Source organism: Danio rerio, chromosome 16 (genome assembly GCF_049306965.1).
Source record: "Danio rerio strain Tuebingen ecotype United States chromosome 16, GRCz12tu, whole genome shotgun sequence".
Lineage (NCBI taxonomy): Eukaryota > Metazoa > Chordata > Actinopteri > Cypriniformes > Danionidae > Danio > Danio rerio.
In genome coordinates, this window is record NC_133191.1 from 32,220,130 (window position 1) to 32,237,093 (window position 16,964).

The following is a 16,964-nucleotide window of genomic DNA, read 5'->3' on the forward strand; positions in this document are numbered from 1 at the left end:
ACATGTAAAGTTTGCAGTTAGTCACCTCCGCCTGAATAGAATAGGTTGAACCGATATATATGAAATCCTTTGTACCAGTTTCAGTGGGTTAACTTAACAAGAGATAATCTTAAATAGCATTATAATAATTGTAACTACTATATTTTGTATTGTTTTTATGGTTTGTTTTTATGAAATATGTGCAGCAATATGATGATGCCCATAACAAATTTCCTGTCAAGGACAAAAAAAGTTTACTAATACTACTAATAAATCAATGGTTTTATTCACGTTACCTCATACTTTCAGTTTTGTGACCAATCAAATGCTCTCTAGTGTCTGACATGCCCCGCCTCTTTCAAGATGCTTCTCATTTAATGCACTTGAGCTCAGCCACTCTCACTAGCTATGTTTTCATACACCTATTTTTATGCGCATTTTGGATATGAGGAAAATTGGTTGATGGAAACAGCAAGATGTGCATATATTTTGACAATGCGCATAAAAAACATGTGCATAACGGAGTTGGATAAACTTTTTATTCGATAAGAAAAGATGTGCATAAACTACAATGTAAACACCTTTACCGACCAAATTCCAGTATGTGCATAAAAAAAGGTCATGTGATTTTGTTATAACAGATCATGTAATGATAAAAATGTGTGTGATGGGACAAATCAGCAGGCTGAGCACACTGTAAAACAACGGAAATGTTGTTTTGGTCATTCTTAAATGCCGCAACCATTTCAGTATAAGTGTTATTATATTATTAATTGGATGAACCGCTGCTTTATTTGCACATCTTTTATGCGATATTCCAGTTTTGCTCAAAGTTAATTCCCATTTTTGGATAGAAACATAGCTAATGGCAGAGAAGATAAACCAAAATGCTATTGTTTTTTTTTTTTTAAATGGGAGGAGCTACACTATTTCCGACCCTCTCATCGTGTTTCGGTTGAGATTATGTTAAACATCAAATAAAAGTGGACATTTTAAAGCACTTTACGAGGCCTTTAAAGAATCTAATTTAAAATAAAAATATTATCATTTAGAGCAGTGTTTCTCAACCACGTTCCTGGAGGACCATCAGCACTGCATGTTTTGGCCTTGTCCTTTGTCTGTCACAGCCATTACATGTCTTTCTGTCTTTGCTAATGAGCTGTTGATCTAAATCAGGAGTGTTTTGTTAAAGAGATACAGAAAATGTGCAAAGCTGGTGGTCCTTCAGGAACATGGTTTAAAAACACTGATTTAAAGCATTTAATACCAGAAAAAGACAATAGGCCAATATAAAATATTCCATGCTTTTTAATGAGTATATATATTTATACATATGTGTGTGATATATAAAACTGACAGCGTAGCGTCCCAGTTTTCACCAATTTTACAATATTGTGAGCTGTTCTAAAGTGTCTAAAAGCCTCCAACAGAAGGTTGTACAGATGAAGGCCAAAGGGAGAACATTTCAGCCATACCAAGGGAAGCTAGTCATTCCAAAACTATGGTCTCTACAATACTACAGATTTACATTGTCACTAACCCCGTTAAATCCCCAAAAAAGACTGACAATCCATGAAAGACAAATGCACAAAAGAACAAGACACTTGGTGAGGAGGATTTCACTAGCCAAATGCTTCAACACAGCAGCTGGAATTGCTTTACAGTACAGTGCTGAGTAAAGATCTGCTCGATATACAGTCTTGACGTTTAAGTGACTGAACTGAAAGCCCTACAATGACCAAAGCTCTCATCAGCAGAAATAATCACAAGGCTAGACTAACCTTTGCAAAAGAGCATGTAGTGAGGACAGAGAACTGGTCCAAAGTTTATTTAATTATGAAATTCAATTATGAATTATAAAATATGAAAGTGAGATTCTTTTTTTTTTGGGTCTGGTGATAAACAAAACTAAACCCAAAGTGTGTAAAGAAGTCAGTGAAAGGTTCAAATGTTTATCAAAATATATTCAGCAACATACAGTGCAATATTTCTGAAAAATGTCAAAGTAAAAAGTAAAGTTTTCATAAACAGTTCTCCGATTATAATTCCAACCCACTCCAATATTTCAGAAAACATGGATCATTTTATACATTTATTGTCAAATAAATGCTTTAAATTATAAAATTCTTTCCTGAAATTTTCAAAACACTTAATCAGTAGTTCAACCCAGATATGCGATAACAACTTTCAAGTGGTCTCATAATTGGTTTCCATGGCTGTATTAATCAATTTATTTTCAAAACAAACTAAAGTGAAAAATGCAGCCTTTATAAGACGCAATGATAAGCAGAAAACTAAGCACCAACGATTGAAAGAGGGCAAGTGAAAGACTTAAATGGACCATGACCTTCATTTAATTCAAATGCCTTTGCAAGCATCTCTCTGGAGTGTTAACTAAAGCAGGCTCGTGTTCGGCTCTCTCTAATGTGTGACGGATGTCTGGGCTTCTCACTATGATGTCACACTCACCTGTGTTGTAGGCGGTGGGCATAGAGAATGGAGTTAGGAGGCTCGGCGTTGCCACGGAAACCACTGGTGTGGTAAGAGGCTGGGTCACTTGAGAGGTGCCTAACCGCTGAGCATTCTGGAAAACCAGAGAGACAGAAAAACAGAGAGAGATAAAGTACGATGTGTGAGATCTACATCAGTTATTTCTATAATGAAGAACACACCCGGAAGACTTGTCTACACACACACACACACACACACACACACACACACACACACACACACACACACACACACACACACACACACACACACACACACACATATATATATATGTGTGTGTGTGTATATATGAACACACAATTATCAATTTCTAGACATTTCTGAACCGCACATCTTACAGACAATTTCAAAACTTTAAAAAAAAAAAAAAAAAAAACAACAACAACAACAACACCACCTTTTAGTTTATTTATAGATATGGGACAATAACCGTTTTCAAGGTATACCACGGTTTGGAAAAGTCAAGGTTTTAAAATCGGCAACATTTTCTGCTATACTGTTCCTAAGGTATGTGTAAGAATTTTTTTTTTTTTTTTTTTTTTTTTTAGGACAACAGTATCTCCAGCAGAAAAAAAATCTTCAAAGATGCAGTATTAAATTGTGAAGAAATCTGTATTGTTGTAACAAATAAAGACAGCAGAAGTCAATGATTCATTTGAATTATGTAGCCAGACATGTTTACTGTTCCAAATAATTTAAAATGTTTCTCAAAATAAAATATATTAAGCTTAAAGGGGAAAAAGTTTTTGTTTTTTACCCAAATATTTAAAAGAAATTATTTTAGAGCAGTGATCTTAATTTCGTGATATTTTTATCCAAGGTTATCATACCGTTAGACTTTTATACTGGCCCATGCCTAGTTTTGTATGATGCATGAAACATTCAAATCATTCATATGTTCTTTCATGGTTAAATGATACAGCTGCTAGAGACATCTATATCTATAAAATAATTCAGCAGCAACATTAGCTGTTTTATATGTCAAAGAAATTAAATGCTATGATAAATATTAATATATTATTAAAATCATATGTAAAAGTAGTATAATACCATACTGCTTACAAAATATGTTGCTAAAAAATATTGGTATTTGTACATGTCCTGTATATGTATTTTATACAAGGGTGAAAGATAAAAGCAGTTTCATCAAAATAATGACTAGCATACAATATTAACAGGATATACAGAAGACACAGACTAAAAAATATAATTTATATTTAATACTATTCAAAAATTTATGTTTATATATTTAATAAAATATATAATATATATTCCTATAAATATTACATTTAAAATGACCTTTTATGACACTGTTTAGCCTTGTGGTTATCTCTACTCTGCTATCTGCAAAGCACGAAAAAGCCTAAATAATGACTTTATACGATATCTCTTGAGGCAAATTTACAACAAAATCTTTTGATGACATTTCATTTTTACATAAATATATCTATTACATAGAACGACAATGGAACATTAATTTACCTACTTTGACAGATCATATCTTAAACATTAAAGCGGATGATTTACTTTTTAGCATTTAATATGCTTTCTATGAATTTAAAATCAATTTCTGCATATGTAAAACTTGTTTAAAACCATAATGGGATGATCTCTGACCTACATGCATTTCATGGCAAAAACAAAAACCATCAAAAGAAGAACATTTATTTCATTTGTAAAAAAAAAAGCAACTGTTTTCTTATGACTTTTACCCAAAATGAAAGCATTTTTTGCATTAAATGGCATATTTTTCCGAGTAAATCTCATAAACCTAATTAATGATTCACCACACACATAAAGATACACACAAACACACACAAAAAACTCTCATTGTTGAGCTCTGCTCTGAATCATGCAGAAAAAAAAATCTTCACAACAAAACACACAATAACAAAATGGGTAGAGTGTGTCTGCAGGGCAAACCAGTGTCACAAATTTGCATTTAAAGCCCTGGAGTGCTTGGAGAGTCTACAAGAGGATAGAGATTGAGGCCACATTTTTGGTCAACAGACTCCCATGATTCAGCAGTCGTTCAGACATTGGCTTTGCCCTACTAATGCACAGAATCAGTCTCAAATCCAAAAGCTGAAATGGCTGAAACACTCCCCCAAACTCAGACATACATGCACGACACTTAGTGTGTCATTGGACAACAATCATTAAAGCAAAATACATCAAACAGTGAAAGAAGGTAAGAGAGAGGCAGACAAATTGATCTCTGGAGTGAGGGTTTCTGCTCCGCTGCGCTCCACATTTGATCTAGTGTGTCTGACTCATGTGAGATCAACCCATGCATATGTGCATTTCGCCTTGAGTGTATGTGTGTGTGTGCATTCATTTCAGAACTGAACATAATAATCAGGCAGTCAGCCTGCAACTGAATAAACAGTGCGCATTTAACTCCAATTCACTGATCACCAATTAGACCACATATGAATAACAGTGCATAAGCTATGAAATAAATAACTGTTTAACCACAGTTAATAATGGTGTTTGTGTGTGTGAAGTGCAAAAAATGCATATATTCGAAATGTTCAACACTCATTTAGCATTCATCACATGTTGTGAAACCGTTCACAGCACAACAGTCAAAAGAATTGAGCTGTATTCACCTCACTCACCAACTCCAGCTCTTCATCTGTCTGTGAGGCCAGAAACAAATAGAAAGCAGAGATTATAAGTCCTATAACACACACACACAAGCCCTGTTTTACACCTGGCTTGTGTCTCGCTTAACGCAAAACAACTGCTGGTAACATGTGCTTCCAGTAACCACTTCAGATCAGGTTTCAAGCAAAGGGTTTTGGACCTCATGACTGCATCCATTACTATTAACTGATGTCACGCCTCAAATCTTTCATCCACTAAATTCCCAGATCAAAAGTAAGAATACATAAATACATTTTAAATAACAAAATAAAAGTGCATTTTAGTATATTCTGTAATTAAAAATACAATAATACAAAATCAAGGTAAATGTGCCAATAGAGGTGAATTTCCCGTTGAACAGAGCAAATAACATAGAATACACATTATTTGCCTCAATTCAACTAATCTAGAGCAAGTGATGCAATGCTTTGCATCTAGTGTGAACCCAGCATAAGGCTTTTTTTAATCATGTGAATTGTGCTTCAATTTATTTCTAAGTAACTTGTAATGCAATTAATGTTAAGAAAGGAAAACCTTTGGTCAAGGAAAATTACATTATGATAATTATTTTCTTTTTCGTTAAAACTACTTAAAATCAGCCAGGTTAAAATCCCCAGTCAACAAACTGACAGAGCTTTGTGGTGATAAAATCTTGCAGTGCTTCCCACAGGTTTGAAATATACTTGTGATGGTAGCCTGAAACACACCTTTTACCCACAGCACATAAAGGGTCAACGACATTCGACAAACAAAAAAATAATGGGATTTTTAACTATAAAGCTTGTTGAAATAAAAGAAATCCACTAATTCTCTTACCTTTATGCGACTGCTTGCTCTCTCTCTCTCTCTCTCTCTCTCTCTCTCTCTTTCTAATGTTGCTTTATTGGCATGACATAGTACAGTATTGCCAAAGCATTTTAGATATGTGTAAATCAGGGGTGACCAACCTTTTTGAAACTGAGAGCTACTTGCTGTACCGATTAATGTAAAGGGCTACCAGTTTGAAACACACTTCTAAAATAACAAAATAGCTTAATTTATTTTTAATTTTATTTATATGATTTTCATCTATGTGAAGACACTGATCATGTTAATGATTTCTCACAATAGTTGTCAACAATCATTTAACAAGGTAGGAAACAGAAATATTAATATGCAACACTTTATTTTTTATAAATCTCTGTGAGTATTTACATTTTCAAATGACCACCACAATAATTTCACTAACCACTAACATTTTTAAGCAAATCATGCACTACATTGTACCATGTTTGTACAGATTATCAATTGTGTAACATAAATCAACTTTCAGATTTTACTGAAATTATCAAAAAATGACCAAATCTACAGCATTTTTAACAAAGCCGACAATCTTCTAACTATTGTAGTTGGACATTAGAGAGAGTGTAGATTACATTCCTTCCTGTCTTTAAGAACAGTTTTGTCTTTCCATTTACATCAAAACAAGTGTGATTTAAAAATAATTGCTACAAAAAATATTAGATGCAGCTTGCACTGGTAAGTGGCTATGGTGAGCTACTTTTAGAACAGGCCCGCGGGCAACTCATGTGATCCTCGCAGGCGACCTGTTGGTGACCCTTGGTATAAAATATGTAATATATTTACATCATTAAATTAATAAAATCTACAGCAAATGAGAACTAAATAACAGAAAAAAAGGAATAAAAATATACAACGTTACGAAAAATAATAATAGTTACCAGAATAAAAAGTGTAGATTGTTTAAATGAGGCAAATTAGTTGATAAGCCATTTCTGACTGTGTACAAATATTTTGCAGCGAGTAAACTTTGTTCCCCCTGGGTATATAGTAAAGTTTATCTGAGTTTTTTATAAAAGGATTAACCATTTAATGTTTCTCTCGCGGATGTGCACCTGCAGTCAGCTGCGAAAAGGTAATGCAAAAGCGCATACAAATAACAGCAACTTTAGAAAGTGAAAGTAAAACCCAAATCCAAGACATTTTAGGACATTCAGAAGCTACAGTCGGATGCATTTTGGCCCAAAAGGCGCATCTCTGTGGGTCTGCAGAGCATGTGATGGGACCAGCAGGACCAGCAGTAGGAATGTGCAGAGTGAAAGAAGATTTTCCACTGGTTATTTGAATGTGAATGTTTGGCTTTCTTAGACGAATACAAAAAAAGTTTAAAAGGATGATAGTAATAGTATTATTTACCACCAAATATACTTGGGTGGCTGTTAATATACCTGGGCGGCCTGTACAAGTAAAGTCTATGTGTAGGAAGCACTGCCTTGTATTTAATGCCTTTATCTAAAACTGACCATTTTGATCATATTAAGCCAGATCAGTGTATCTGACAGCTTTACTTTCCTTTTCGCTATCCTCAGAATCACACTAAGAGCCTAGACCTCTTCCCATCTCTAACATTAGCCCCTATACATTGCTCTTATAGAGTAACTGTTAGCAGTTGTGAGAATTGACAGTGTTTGGCTCACTGAGGCATGTGCAATGGGAAAGTGCTCACCAGCTGCATAAGGCCCTTGCTGCTCTGCGAGGTGATGACCCGAAGGTCCGGTTTGCGGCTGTTCGCCATCTGAGTGCTGGGCGGAGGTGGAGATTTAGCCTGGACTACTTTCCCCATGCTGTTGCCGTTGGAGACTGAGAGGAGTCCTGGGGAGGCCCTGGCACTGACGTAACCATTGGCTACAGAAGGAGAAAGAAAAATGAGAAGACAGAGAAATGTCAATACAGAGAAGGTGGCTTGGTTGCTTTCTTTCAACATCAATCCCTTTGCGCTGCAGCAGAATATAGTTTTCAGTCCTGTATTTCAGGTATTAATATGGTCGTGTTGACACAGTTTGGTTATTTGCAGTGATAATCGTATTTCATAACCAAAATCACAGGTTTAAATATTCACAAATGTATTTTTGGCAAAGCAGTTTTGTGTGAACAGAACTGTAATGGACAACTAGATGTTAGTCACGTTACACAGTGCGAGATAAACGCTTTGTCTAAAGAGTGTGATTTTCATGCATTGTTTGAGAACTGAACAGAGATGCAAATATGAGCTCAGCTAATCTTGTCATTTGTCTAATGTGAGACATGATGCAAATGTGCTATTTGCTTTAGATCCTGGCGATGGCTACATGGACACGTTCCTTTAGAATGAAATTAGTCTCCTTTAGAATGAAATGATTCTGAATGTTGAATCCATATATAGGGCTCTTTTATCCACTCGGCGCAAGAAGGCACAAGAAGTGTTTGGTGCGATTTGTTGCTATTTTCAGACCAGCGTAACCCTAATTTTCTCGTTTTGCACCACTTTGTTTAAATAGCAAATCCATTTGCACCACTTTGTAAACTCATGGGTGTTCCAGACTTAAAAGGAGGTGTGTTAAGGTGCATTGTTCGTGCATTGCTATTTCGAGGATACGTAAGAAAAAGACGTTTGTTTGGAATATAACTCAGTTTTTTTAACCACACTACGCTATTATTATCCATTTATTAATTTGCTGGAAATTAGAATTGAATTTAGAAATAGTTTTGAAGCAAATCTTTGTGCTTAAAGTAAATTTAATATACAGACTGATGGATGTCTTATATTGAGTACATAAAACACTGTTTTCTTATCCACGAAAGTAAAAGAGTAAAGTAAAGAGTAAAAGTAAAGAGGCTGAATGGAGGAGGCTCGTTCTTTATCCTTTGCAGATTGTTTGTTGATCTATTTTCTTGGTAGTGAAGCATTCAGTTTTTCCACTTACAAAGTCGCCATGTAAGTAGCAAATGCACCATGGCGTGACGCAACTTACTCCTAAAGGGAATAGGAGATGAGACTGTGACTAGTTTAATCCACGTTGTGCTCAAAACACACCCATAACTTATTAAGAGAATAAGAACAACCCTGTTTGACCATGCGCCATTGTGCAAACCGCATTTTTCCATCCCTAAAACAGCAAAAGTAGATTCGGACACGCCCTTAAATGCTTTTGCGCCCTGCACTTTAGACTTTGCACCTAGATCATTAAAATAGAGGCCATAGTGTTTACAAAAATTTTAAATAAGTAATTTTAAATTAAGTATTATGCTGTTATTTTTAAAAAATTTCCAAGAGTTCACACTTAGATATTGTTTGACAACTTGTAAGCAAGTTAGCAGGTTTGGCATGTAGTCCCGGGAGAGAACCCTGAGCTCGGAGAAATTTGAGCCCAGGGCTACAGGCCGGTCCATAGAGCATGTAAGGGGAGTATGAGATCAGGTGGTTCTCGAGAGCTCCCTTGGTAAAGGAGGAAGGGGTGGATGCAGGGTTTCTTTGGAAAAACGAAGATAAGGGAGTAAATCTAGCTAGGCTACTTATAGTGAGTTTGGATCAATCTGATTGGCTAGCTAATGAGTGTAGATGAGTGGCTAGCTGCAGTCAATCATATCACGTGCTCCTCTTGAAATTAGTTTGTGAAACTTCACTTTGGGTGACAAGAGGCAAAAGGAACTGACTTCTTGCCATTCTGCCTGTGTTTATTCAGTAGTAACAATGCCCTGTTCTTTAAACAAAATGTGTAAGAAGCAACATTGTCCTACACCATTTCACAGTTGAAGATATCTGAAGTAAGTTTATTTTTGATGCTAATATCTCCACACTCAACAACCACGTTCCTTGTCATACATCATTACGCCGTTTCCACGCCATTGCATATGCACAAAAATGTTCAGCTTTTAATCCAATTGAGCATGTCCGATTGGATTAAGCCAATAGATTTTATATGAAATGGTTACATATGACACTTTTTATTTAGATTGTGCAACTAGTCCATTGTCATATTGATTATTTTTGTCCATGTAAATGTATTTATTGTTGGTATGGTTTAAAACTGACTGTCAAAAATTAAATTAGCACTTTCGTTCATACTGACATCTCATGTACACCTGGAATTATGTACTGTTTTTGTCAGTTTGATCTCAAGTAACCCACAACAAGTAAAAATGTATAAGGGGTTTAAAATGATTTGAATATTTCGTTCTTGAGGTTGTACAAAATGTATTTGGATTGCTTTCAAATTGTAAATGCTCATGTGGTCAAATGCATTCAAATGGCCACGAAAGACCACCTACTCTCTACTGACCTAACACATGATTTTGAGCACATTTGTAAGCTGCGTAACATTGGTTTGTTCATTCAATAGTACTTATGCGGTGAGTTAAGCAGTCCTGTGAAAGTAACGCACAACGTGACAAAATGAGTGCAAATGGTCTGTGTGAAATCTGAGCACAGGTGTTCACGAGACGGACTCAAACATGCTAATACCAGGTGCCAATGTGTCTCAGATGACCACATGTTATCGGATCACTGAAAACACATGTTAATACCATGTGGAAACAAGGCCAAACAGAATACAAACTTGACTTTAGTTGACTTCACAAGTCTCTGCTGTGTAAACAGGACATTTTGAATTTTGAGACTCGTTTCCAAATTCAGTATGATAACTTATATGTGTAGCACAACTTTAGGACCACAAAATACATGACTGTGATCATATTTTCTCTTTTGATGGAATAACCCAATAATAAAACACCAGGAAAAATAATCCTATTAGGGTCTCCTTCATCGCGGCAGATGTGTTTTCAAACACTTTGTGCCACACACCAAATCCTCTGTTTTTTTGGGATTACAACTCTATTATGTTGTAATTGGGAGGATTAATTGTGACTTGTTATTAGGTTGGAGAACCGCATTCCTTCCGTTGAGGAGGAAATGCAGCGAACAAGCAGACGAACACAGGGAAGATATCAGAGCATTAAACTGACACCAGTTCATCCTGTTCCTCGACCTTCTTCCCAGCTTTGTTGTCGAAATATTTTCACTCCATTTTGTTTATGATGCTGCAGGACTCGTAATGCTTGATCTAATCCGATAAGTAGTCAAACTCAAGGGCAGTGTTTGGAGAGGAAGGCAGAGTATGTGATCTGTGTTTCAGAGAAAGAGAGAGAGAAAGAGAGAAATAGAGAGACTGGGGACTTTCCCAATGTTTTCCCACATTCTGGAACTGAATAACACAATTCTCTCAACAACATTAACGTCACTCGCTAGTGCTATGGCAACACACTGATGTCTCAGCTGAACCAAAATATCCCAAATATTTATACTACAAATATTTTTAGCAGCGCTATTTTAACTTGCTGCTGCAAGAGAGACGTGGTTGGTTGGCTACAAGATTTTGATAGTAATGGGTAAAGTTCTGGGTCAAAATAGGCATCATAATCACTAATATTGTAATCCGTCTGAAAGTAAAAAAAAGAATAAAATGTATTTACTTAAAAATATGAATAAAAAACTCATAAATTTCAATATGAACTTTATTTTAGCTCTAAGTTTTTAGTTAACAACCCTCATTTATAGAAAACAGACCTTTTGTATTATGGATTTTAGAAAATAAGCTTCTATGCAACATGTACCAGCACTAAGTGAATGAAAACATCCAGCTTAGGTTTAAACATGAAGGTGCAGCATATTTAAAACGATTGATTCTTTAATGAAATACTCCACTTAGAATTAAATGAATGAATCATGTTTGGTTCGGATCTTTTGCCTGACCTCGTTGGCGTCGACATGGTACACCACCAAATATGTAGTACCGGATCCGGTGAAACATGAACGCGCCTTTTCCCCCACGGGGGATCATGGGACTGATCATGAAATGAAGATGACGATCACTGACAGATTTGGCTGCGAGTAATAAAAGCTTTGAGTTAATTTTCACAACAATACCACAGTATAGCCAACCTAGTGCTGTGTTTGTTCCTGTCATTTTTCAGATTTTTTATACAATAACCTACGTTACAACGCAGGATACACCGGCCGTTTGCTAATAAAGGTAGGAGCAGCAGAGACTATTACTGTCTGTTCACACTGAAAGCAGCGAGAATGCTCAATTTAGCTGGAAGTCATTCATTTTCAATGGGAGCCGATAAGCGTCGAGGAGCAGCACAGCACCTCTTCGTCGGTGTGGGCGTTAAGGAGAGTTGAAATCAAGTCAACTTTATGGTAATGAGCTATGATGCGGTTCAGCAGCAAGCAATCCGAATGTAGAAGTCCACCGCTTGAAAGGAGTCCAGAGAACATTGTCACTGTGAACTTTGGTTCCGACCACAATTATTCCAATGGGTTTGTTTATTGTGGTTGCTGGATTTCTCATTATTTGCAATGTTTTATTACAGGAACATACATTTTTAAAAAGTTACTGGCGAGATACTGTTGTGCATTAATATTATATTTATATAAGCCACACCACATGTAACTTGATCTTACTTTCTTAAATTAATTTGATAAAAAAGTGCAACATTTTCATGCTAGAAAGCATGTTTTATGCCTGAATGTAACTGATATGTTGCAACAGCCTCTTTAAATACAAGATCACCATCGCAAATAGTCGCCCGAGCTGAAATCAGACAGCGTTGTCGCCAGGGCGGCCAGAGCGACCTTTGATGCTCTCACCGCCTTCAGTGTGAACACACAGTTATATATGGGACTTTGTCAGACTTTGACTTTTTCAGTAACTGTCACAGTTCATATGGACCAGTTTCTTCTTCCTCCGAATCATAACATGTAAGTGTAATTGAAATTGTTGCCTCGTTTTGTGTACTCTACAAATTTTTTAATGTTATTTAATTGGGTGTTGTAACTTGTAATCACTCCATCTAGCTTATAATCACGTATCTATTATAGATCAGTATTTGTACTGCATCTCTCAGGTTAAATCTTCATGGGCTACTAACACATTGCGTCCAAAACCATGTTGAAAACGTGACAAGTGTTTTTTTTCTTTAGCAATTTAAATGCGTTTCTGAACTCGCGATCTTATTCGAGTATTCGAGTTTCTGAACTCGCCATTTGTCTTTGCTATGGCCACCATCAGCTGTTCCTCACACGCACGGCCAATTTTCAAAATAGTTCAACTTTTGTCACTGTGTGGATTAATACTGAAGCTAGGTTTAAGAGTAGAGAAAGGCTGGTGTTTAACTGCATTACTTTAATGCATTCCTGCATTGGGCTCTCACATACTTTGTGTGCTACTTTATAGCCATGTTGGGCATTTCTCTCTGTTTCACGTTGAACCCAGTCAACCAATAACAACAGACTGGGTCATTGGATCAATCAAAGCAGATTAGCCTCATGTAACGGAGGGGTTTGGAAACAAATTAATCACTGAACAAATCATATGGGAGTCGTTGGGATAATTAGGCAAAAATTTATGTATATTATAAGACAATAAAAGTGTTTTTTGACCTTGCATGCATATCAGCCTGTTATTGTATACCCCCAAAACCAAAAATAACCTTTTATTATGCATAATAAGGGCTCTTTAAAACTGTACAGCAACCCACAACCCTTTTCAACTATTCCTACAGAATATCATACATAATTTCAGTCATGATTTACTAAAACATGATTATTCTTTCACTTGTTGAAGCACACACTTTTATCAAATCTCCCAAAATGTCCACTTTAATTTTTACCTTGATGGGTATTCTTAATATTGGGACACTGATTAAAGTATTAAAACTCTGCCAACCAATCGCAGTCTTCTTTAATGCTTCTAAAATGTACTATGTGCCAAAAAATGTATTAATTCACTAAATAAAAAAGTTCAACAAAGAAAAATTTTGTATCAGCTACAGACTGAAGAGACTTTTGGAGTTTGATATTTTATCCTATCTGAGCTCAGGTTACAGGGCAACAACAACTGCGTGTTGCTCCACTAGATGTCTGTGTGTGTGCAACAACCTCGTCAGCAGCTCTGAATGGAAAGAGATTGCAAGGGGAGCTGCAATTCCTTGGCAGCAGCGAAGAGACGTGCTCAGCTGTTCTCTGCCCCAGGAAACACAGCTTTAACTTCAGTCTGGGACAGAAACGTGTATAAACACACTTGTTTATGCTCCATGAACTCTGGTCAGAAAGTATGCTGGTAAATCCAGTGGATACGATTGTATGAGTGCTGTCTGTGTTGGTAAATAAATACGAGTTATTGCTGTAAGCCCTGGCCTCTCTTAATCTCTACTTCAAAGGTCTGACTGGATTTTCTTTTCGTCTGTGTCTGTGTCTTTCTCACTCTCTGTCCCTCTCTCTCAGGGGAATGGCAGGAATGCTGGATGACGTCAATGCTGACATTCCCAGAGCAACAGCTGAGAATGGAGGGAAGGGAGGGGCGATGGACAGACACAGAGAGAGGGTAGAGAGAGAGAGAGAGAGAGAGAGAGAAGAAGACCCAAGTAGAGGTAATGGACAAGGAGAAGCAGTTCGTTCAGAGCTGAGCAGGTTTATTGGTTGAACTAAATCTGAATCATATATATTTATATTAAACCACTTTCCATGGATAGGGTGCAAAACAATACTAAATCTGAAAGGAGGTGTTTAATCTCCAGAAAATGCGTCAAAAAAATCTAATATCAAATATATTGATATCTAACTCAGGTGTAATAATAAGATAGATATAGATATATTTGATTTTCAAAAAAGGCAGAAATTAAAATGTTAATTATTAAATATATCTATATCTAACTAAATTTTCAAATTGGAATTTTATTAAAAATGAATTGTGTATTTTATTATATTTTTGTTTATTATATGCAATAAATGAGTGCCAAAATGTAAAAATATAATATTAAATATATTGATATCTTAATTTATATGTAATTTTAAGATAGATATAGATATACATTCATATTTTAATTTGAAAAAGGGCAGAAATTAAAATGTTTATTATCAAATATATATATCTCACGCAAATGTATTATAAAAATCTATAAATTAAAATGGAATTTTACAAAAAAAAAAATTATGTCTATTTTATTATATTTTGTTAATTATGTTTAATAAATAAACTGAATCAATTTAATTTCACCAAAGCTTTATTTGTTTGATTGTTTTCCCTCCTCAAACTTTGATAACGTGGTTGCAAGTTAAAACATGAGTAAAGTTAATACTAGGAGTAAAAACTTGGGAGGTGTTTTTTTGGTGACTCCACAAGAGCCGTTAGCCTCGTTGCTGATTAAATGTTCACATTTTAAATGGTCACTTAAAATGTTCAGGAGACTCATGTGCTCTTTGATGATCACAAGCAGGAGAACCTACAGCTGTCAGGGACAGTCAAGATTGGCTGGGTGGAGAGAAGGGAGTGTGACAGAGGGGGACGGGACGAGACGGGACGGAGCGTGCTGGTTTAAGCTGGGTATTCAGAATGTCATGAATGAGATATGAAGAACAGCTGAGAGGGGAAAAGGATGGAAAGACAAGTCCTCAGAAGCACAGAAAAAAATTAAGGAGGAATAAAAGCCTCGTTCAGACCTGGTATTAACAAGCGTTTTCAATAATCTGATCACAAGTGGATGATGACAAGTTAAGGTGAAAAAGCGGGTCTGAATCAATTTGAGCTTATCTGCTTTTGACTACATCCAGAGGTGATCAAATACATGTAATAAGGTTGTGTAGACATGCATGTGATTAAATGAGTCACATTAGATTGCCTATTCTACGTTGACTGACCAAGCACATTATTTTGCAAGGTAGCCAAATCACACCGAACATGCTTTTCCGTTCTGAAAACGCAAGGCGCACTGCAATGCCTTTTTTGTTGACAAGAAAAAAAGAAGTGGGGCACACTTTTCATGTCGCTAGAAAACGACTGAAACAGCTGCGTATTGTGCGCAAGTTTTGCTGTTGGTATTGGTATGAATTTAATATTTAATAATATTGTTATATATATATATATATATATATATATATATATATATATATATATAAAGATTTGGGAAGTCATACAGCTTCAAATAACTCAAAACAGTGACCACTAGTCTCTTCTCGAAACACTGCTGTCACCTCAATGAAAACCCCGCCTCTACTTTTATTTGATTGGAGAATCGTAACGTGCTTTCCCTGCTCAGAGATGAATTTTTTTTAACTGCTTGCGCACAACAGCAAAAACATGAGGCGCAAAAGGTGGTTAAAATACGAGGCGTGCAGGGCGGTGCGCTTTTCTATGTTGCTAGGCAACGACTGAATCAGCTGGGTATTGTGCGCAAGTGTTGCTGTTAATATTGATATAATTTTAATATTTAATAATATTGTGAAATTCAAGATTTAAGATTCATACAGCTCTACTATAGAATAAAAAAAGACATGTCACTAATTTCTTTTTGAATGGGGAAAGGTATAGTGGTAAATATGGCTAATAAAACCCGCCTACTAGTACAGTAGCCAATCATCGATTGCTATATAGCGAATAAAGCCTGCCTTCTAGTACAGGAGCCAATCATCGATTGCTATAGACTGACAATACTCTGGGAGAGGGGCTCGGACCAGACTAAGTTTGTGCAGATTTTTGTGTGATTCGGATGTTTAGAATTAAAACTAAAGAGACAATTGTTGTTTAATTTTACTGGTGATTCCTAATATGAAACTCAATGGTAAGCTTGGCAAGCAGTTTTGGAGAATTTGATGGTTTCCCATTCAGACAGAATGCCCGAGTAAACTGCCCAAGAGGCATTTCAAAGATGAGTGCCAAGTGAAATGCCTTGCCTTAAAAGGACTTTGCCACAAGTCTCTCCTTTATCTTCAAAAGTCTCTGTTGTCGTCTTGACCACACAAACACTGTTGTCACCTCACCGGAAACCCTCTGCTTTCATTTAATTGGAGAATGAAAAAGACGCCACTGACGTAACACACTTCTTCTGCTCAGAGTTCACTTTTTTTTAACTGCAAGCGCGTTGCGCGCAACGACAAAAAAATGCAAGGCGCAGCAAGGCCCTTAGTAAGAAGCCTCACAACGCCAAAAGCACGTTCGGACCCTTTATCA

At 36.2% G+C, this 16,964-nt stretch overlaps 1 protein-coding gene across 1 annotated transcript in view; it reads right to left on the reverse strand.

The window, feature by feature from the left end:
- mef2d (myocyte enhancer factor 2d) overlaps positions 1 to 16,964 on the reverse strand; it is a 71,551-nt gene that overhangs the window by 12,974 nt on the left and 41,613 nt on the right. The window contains 3 exon segments of the mRNA NM_131317.1: positions 2,449 to 2,563; positions 5,103 to 5,132; positions 7,646 to 7,824. Coding sequence (NP_571392.1) covers positions 2,449 to 2,563; positions 5,103 to 5,132; positions 7,646 to 7,824 — 324 coding nt within the window.